General features: G+C 31.5%; 1 protein-coding gene across 2 annotated transcripts; it reads right to left on the reverse strand.

The window, feature by feature from the left end:
- Window positions 1–1,152: 1,152 nt before the first annotated feature.
- LOC116853392 (cytochrome c oxidase assembly protein COX15 homolog) lies at window positions 1,153–3,685 on the reverse strand. 2 transcript variants are annotated; one of them, XM_032834460.1, is made up of 6 exons: window positions 3,465–3,685; window positions 3,208–3,359; window positions 2,991–3,117; window positions 2,627–2,759; window positions 1,862–2,486; window positions 1,153–1,748 (listed from the first exon to the last, which is right to left on the reverse strand). In XM_032834460.1, exons 2-6 carry the CDS (start codon window positions 3,349–3,351, stop codon window positions 1,494–1,496), a joined length of 1,284 nt encoding a protein of 427 aa, XP_032690351.1. In that variant the 5' UTR covers window positions 3,352–3,359; window positions 3,465–3,685; the 3' UTR covers window positions 1,153–1,493. The 2 variants fall into 2 exon arrangements, with proteins under 2 accessions (XP_032690351.1, XP_032690350.1); XM_032834459.1 differs by having other exon boundaries at window positions 3,471–3,684.
- Window positions 3,686–6,638: the final 2,953 nt, after the last annotated feature.

The following is a 6,638-nucleotide window of genomic DNA, read 5'->3' on the forward strand; positions in this document are numbered from 1 at the left end:
TGTATATATATATATATATATATATATATATATATATATATATATATATATATCTGCACTGCCCAATCTTAACTAAAGTTGATCAAAATTTAAAAATTTTGATAGTTGTGAATCAATCATGGATAAGATATCACAAAGCAAAGATTTATTCTATAAAAAATAAAGGATTACGAAGGCTTTAACATTACCCGAAAATAATAGCGAAGAAATTGTAAACAGTAAGATTGCATTTACACAGATACTAATATGCTTAACTAGTATTCTAAATATATTATGCTAATATCTAATTATACTAGTTAAGTATACTATATGATTAGTTAGTATTCAATGCACAGAATTCATAATAATTTTAACACATTTTTTTATCACACTAATCGGTCAATTTATCAGATATAATTCTTTTACAGCAAGTTTCAATGTCCAATTAATTAAGGGAAAATATTAATACAATTTTTATGATAAATATCGGATATAACAATGATTATTTCTTACATCAAAACATGTGTTTCACATATTAGCACAATGACAGCTCAAAAAATAGCAAATAAAGTCTGTGTAGAATATCTTGTATAATATACATACACTCACTCTTGCGAATTGTCTAATAATAATTAGTATAAATTTGGCCATTTTTATAATTGTATTTTCGTTTATATCTAATATTAAAATAATTATGGTTCTTAGTAATATTAAAACTCGGTTCAACATTAAATAAAAATGTGATGCCAAAAATAAGGAGAATTTTTATGTAAATAAAAATTGTTACAATAATGAAATATAATTTTAACTGCCTAAATAAAAATGGTACTTAATACTAATGGTACTATATAGGACCAATGCTGCGAAGCATTCAAAATAATTGGCGATAATAGGATAACTGCCATACAGTAAGATTTTTTTAAAGAGATTAAGTGAAAGTGTGTATGTGTGCGTATATGTAATAAATTATATTTAAAAATATACAAGTTATCATTTAAGCACAATATTTGCACAAGATTCTTCAATCGGACGATATTACTGTTATTAGTATTATTGACTTTTATTCTAGTAAATAGTAAAGCAATGCAGTGCTATGTAAAATATATATTACATTTTACATATTAATATTCTTAAAATTATGTCACTTCTTGTAGAACACAAAATTAATATAAATTATAAGAAAACAAAATAATTATTTGATGTTAAAATACATTTGATAATATACATGTTATTTTAGAAAACAAATATGTATATACAATAGTTTTTAAAGATTGCTGATTATTATAATATAATATACTATGAAATAAAACGTATATTATAAAAATACTGTATAAAAGCTTTACATCCCAATACTTAAAATATTACATGAATATTTATGTTAATAGAGTAGATATGAATAGTGGTAATTTTAGGAATTAACAAAAATTTTATATTTATATAAAAATCTATAGAAAAACATAGTTTACGTTATAAATCTTTAATTATTTTATTATATTGATATCATATAGATGAACTTATTTAACAAATTTTCTTAAATACTTTAATTCGTGACACAACCAAACTATAGTACTTAAAAGGAAAAGGCTACCAGATTGATGAGATGCAGCCAGTGCTGTAGGAACATGATACAATAAAGTTGATATACCTAAAAGTACTTGAAGATAACCAGTGCAAAGTAATGCAGTTATTGCTTGTCTTCCTCGACCAGGAAGTTTATGTTTACGCGATACGATGCCCAGCAAAGTTATCAATGTTATGGTAGTAATTCCCTGTGTAAAAGGGGAAGAAAAAAAAATAAAGCATAGACAAAAATGATATGTGAAATAGTATACATACATAAATAATGTAATAACATACTGAGTGACTGTATGCTTTAACTCACCAGAATCCTATGGTTAAATTGAAGTGTGGTTGGATTTTCTGTGAAGTTTTTCCATGTAGGTGATTTAACAAATAAATCATCAGGTATCCATTTGTCTGCCATTTTTGGGAAAGTATTATAAATTAGACCAGCGTCCATTCCAGCAACAAAAGCACCTGATAAAGCAGTGAAAAAGATAAATCCTTTTGTTGTGTAAATCAAATTTTTAAATCTCCTCACTGCCTTTGTTGCATCATTTACAACTTTGGTAGAGAGATCAGCAATTGGTCTTTGAGCAGGCATTAAATGATCCAGTGCATTATAAAGAAATCCAGTATATATAAATAATGCCAATCCCAGATGCGCAGCTAACCGATACTGCGACACTCGTGGCACATCGGTAGGTTCTACAAAACGATCTTCTAGCCCAGATTTAACCATATACCATCCCATAAGTCCTTGCAAGCCAATTAACGAGCCTAAGACAAGAACCCGTTTTCTCATTCTGCTACTTAACATACCACTAAACCAAAACCATGATGCTGGAACTATAAATACAACACCAATTAACCGTCCCCACATTCTATGCAAATATTCCATCCACCAAATACACTTGAACTCCTCCAAAGATATATTCTGGTTACTTCTACAAAAATGTTCATTAATAGTACATATATCTATTCATTTTAACTTTTTTTTTAACTTATTATTTATTTATTTAACATTTTTTCACAAGTTAACTATTCACATACACATTGTGATAGTGCATATGATATTATTTCTTACATTTTATATTCAGGAAATTGTTTGTAATGTTCAAACTCTAAAAGCCATTGTGTTTCATTAAGAGGCATTTTTTCTCCTAACAAGTTCCAAGTAACCATGGATAAACCTGATTCGGTTAGTCTTGTTATACCACCTGAATATACATATAAACAATTTCTTTTGGTGTTTAATAAGCATATTTTATTTTTTTCAAATAAATAATATCAATTATATGAAAAATATTACATGTACTTTACTTAAATATAGTGATATATTAAATTATAGAAATTATTACAATTCTAATCCTATTTGCCATAAGTTTTTTCTATAATAATTTTCATAATGATGCAAATGTAAAAGTAAAATATATAATAAATAAATATACCTAAAGTAACCGTTATAAAAACCATACCACTGCATGTGAGTAACCAGGATCCTACCATTTTGTTATATTTATTGTTTCCTTTTGAAGCATAACCACGAGATATGGTATTTATTTCTTTAATTTGTATCTATCGATAGTTAAAATTAGTACACCTAATTTCATAAAGATTATTTAATACACACAATATTAGAAACTGACTAAAGAAACTTTATTTTACCTTCTGTGATGTGAATAAGCGATACTTCAAAGAGATATTATGTTTTAAGTCAGTCCTTATATTTGTGAACAAGTACCTTCGACTAAGCATTTGCTTTGTGATGTTAAGGGTTCCCAATATTTTTGTATATTTCGTGATACTCATTTTTTATGCTGAAATATTAAAATTATTTATATACATAGAAGTAAATATTAATGAACGTAAATATATACCTAATTTACGTTAAATATTAAAATTACATTAAATATTAAAATTACATTTACATTGATTAATATAAAAACTCTTTTTAAAAACTTTTTTTAAAGTGCCTCCGAGTCCGCCACTGCTCTTATTTACAATATAAAAACTGCGTTCGCTTTGGACGCTAACGCGCTTATAAGCGTCGCTCACGTCGTTCGCTTTGGAGCAGGGCCGACCATGATGTAATGGTGCGGTCACACGGGACGGAACGTATGCGTGAGGGTGCGATTAGTGCTGCGTTCGGAAACGTCACTCGAATACTCTCCCTCTCTTTTTATCTCACTCTTGTATTTTGCTCATCCCAACGGGAGCGGTGCACTTGGACACGGTGCATTTGGACACAGCCAATCACAGCACCGTGTGATTAGAGACATTTGTAGGGACCCTTGGAACAGCGACTTGTGATTGGACTGTGTCCAATTGCCCCGTGTCCAACTGATATACACCCCATCCTAACAGCTCTCGTCTAGTAGTATGCGTGTTTCCACACAGTGTGTTTCCGAACGCAGATAGATGTAGCGCGGTATGCGGTATGTTGTTGTTGTTGTTACTTGTTGTTGACTGTTTAGTCGTGAAACTAATTCATTGACCACTCAAGTAAAACATAAACGTAATCAGCAATATAAAATTCTAATCTTGCAACAATACAGTTTACAGTTTAATCCAAATTATATCCTTCTATTAATCCTCCGAAAGAAAAGAGATAACTCCTTAAATGCACCTTCGTTGCTACTAAAAACTAAATCATCGAGAATGATAGGTTCAATTCCCCAGACGTTGTGTAGACCAATCCTCAGTAAGTCCGACTCCCGCTGATTACGTGGGCAATTTAAAATTACATGTTCCGAAGTCTCTGGCAGACCGCAATCACAAAGCGGTAGGTCATAGATATTTTTATCATATAAATGTTGCGCTACTTGTGTATGATGAGTCCGTAATCATGATACCATAGTTATAATTTCTTTATTGAGATGAGCATGTTGTAAAAACCAAGGCTTTAAATGATTTTTAATACGCGTTCTATGAAAATACCTGAAACCTTTTTGCTCCGAGGTGTCTCTAAAAAATTGCGCAACATTTTCATCCATGCGATCTCTAAGCATTCTACAAATAGTACTTGAGAACAGAACAGTTTTATGCTCTACAGATAAATTTATTCCACGGGCAGCGTTTTTTGCCAATTCATCAGCCCGTTCATTGCCTTCAACTCCAGAATGTCCCGGAATACAGACAATATCAAAGCCTTGCTTGATCAAGTAGCTATATATATCTTTGATAATATATACTAATTCATGCTGTTTACCAGCTGGGTCACATCTGCCCAGAGCCGCAATAAGACTAGAATCGGTGGGGGAGCGGTGCACTTGGACACGGTGCATTTGGACACAGCCAATCACAGCACCGTATGATTAGAGACATTTGTAGGGTCCCTTGGAACAGCGACTTGTGATTGGACTGTGTCCAACTGATATACACCCATCGGTGGCAATAACCATCTTTTTTGACTGTGTGTCAAACACCATGGTCAAAGCATGTGCAACCGCCGTAGCTTCGGCCTAAAAAATTGATAAGTCATTATCAAGTTTACAGCTAAAGGAAACTGAAGGGGAGAAGGAAAAAACCGAGCAACCCACCCCCACGTCCATTTTAGAGCCGTCAGTATAGAAAATACTATAATTAATATATTTGTATTTACCCAACATTAATATAAAATGAGAATTCAATTTATCAAAAACTTTAACATTATTTAACACTAGACTATTATTCTGTGTAAGTAAAAGAAAACGATTCATACATGAATCACTAATATATACATTAATATGTAACCGACAAAATATTGACTCCAAATCAAAAACCAAAGGAACAGGCAAATCAGATGTATACAAGTGGCGATAAAATTCCAAAAACGTAATATAAATTGTATAGAAAAATTGCTCGCTTACACATAACCGAAGATTCAGGTTCCTGTTAAATAAAGACCAAGCCAACTCTCTTACAGGGTGCTCTAATACATTAAAACGCCTAATTAAAAATAATCTAAAATTAAGTTCTTTTCGCAAAAACAAAGGAGCTTCACCAGCCATGTGGAGAAGAACATTAGTAGGTGTTGTATGCATAATACCCAAGACTATTCTCAAAGCCTCGAATTGTAATCTATCCAAAATTATTGCAACATTTGGTTTCAAATCAATGAAAGCAGGCGACCTATATTCCAAAGCAGATCTAATCCAACACTTATAAACATTAATTAAATTACAAGGGTGCGCACCCCACTGCAAACCAGAAATTGCTTTCAAAACTGGCAATTTTAATCTAACTTTTTTCTTAATTTCAACACAGTGTTTTTTCCAGGTTAAGCGCCTATCAAAATATACCCCCAGAAATTTAACAAAATTGACGGTAGGAATAACACAATCCTGAAACTTAACAAGTCTCCTTTTCTTAACGAAATTATCAACTTTCCTATGTCTATTAGCAGAAAAAAGACAAAAGGATAATTTAGAACTAGAAATATTCAAGCCTAGTTGACGAAGATTGTCATTTAAAACAATCATCGCCTCATTAATAAGTCCATAGACAATCGGAATCGACTGACTAGTTGTGAAGATACAAACATCATCTGCGTAAGCTAAGTATTTCACATCTTTATGTACATTATGGAAAATGAAGGAAATATAAATATCAAAAAGAAGTGGACTTAAAACCGAGCCTTGGGGAAGACCCATTCTCGCACATCTCCTACCAAGAGAAACACCTTCCATGTATCCATCAATATTCCTATAATATAATAAAAATTCCAAAAAACTTATGATTTTATTTGGAAGAAACATTTGCTTAAATAGTTGTATTAAAATATATGGATTAACATTATCAAACGCACCTTTAATATCTAAAAATAAAACTCCTGTAAAGGCATTTTTAAAAAAACGAACTCGAATCAACGAGGTGGTGTGAACGACGTAAAGCATTGACAACATAGTCAGCAGGTAAATTCACCCGTGAAAACTCCAGATCAACAAAATGTAATGGCACAGCCTTATTATAAGTAAGTTCAGCTGCATCCAGCTTGGCGTTGATGTCCAACATTGAAGATGATGTCACAGCACGACGAATTTTAAAAGCCTTCAAAGATCTCCACATAGTCCCAAGATCACAACGAGGGTTGATTTCAGAACAGAACCTCCTGAAAT

Source organism: Odontomachus brunneus, unplaced genomic scaffold, assembly GCF_010583005.1.
Source record: "Odontomachus brunneus isolate Ranch 3 - 2012 unplaced genomic scaffold, Obru_v1 Obru_scaffold_314, whole genome shotgun sequence".
Lineage (NCBI taxonomy): Eukaryota > Metazoa > Arthropoda > Insecta > Hymenoptera > Formicidae > Odontomachus > Odontomachus brunneus.

Coding starts and splice junctions, on each gene's coding strand:
- LOC116853392 (XM_032834460.1), bottom strand. CDS start 3,351: ATGAGTATCACGAAATATACAAAAATATTGGGAACCCTTAACATCACA. Junction 3,118..3,207: donor GCTTATTCACATCACAGAAG/GTAAAATAAAGT, acceptor AACTATCGATAG/ATACAAATTAAAGAAATAAA. Junction 2,487..2,626: donor CAATTTCCTGAATATAAAAT/GTAAGAAATAAT, acceptor ACATTTTTGTAG/AAGTAACCAGAATATATCTT.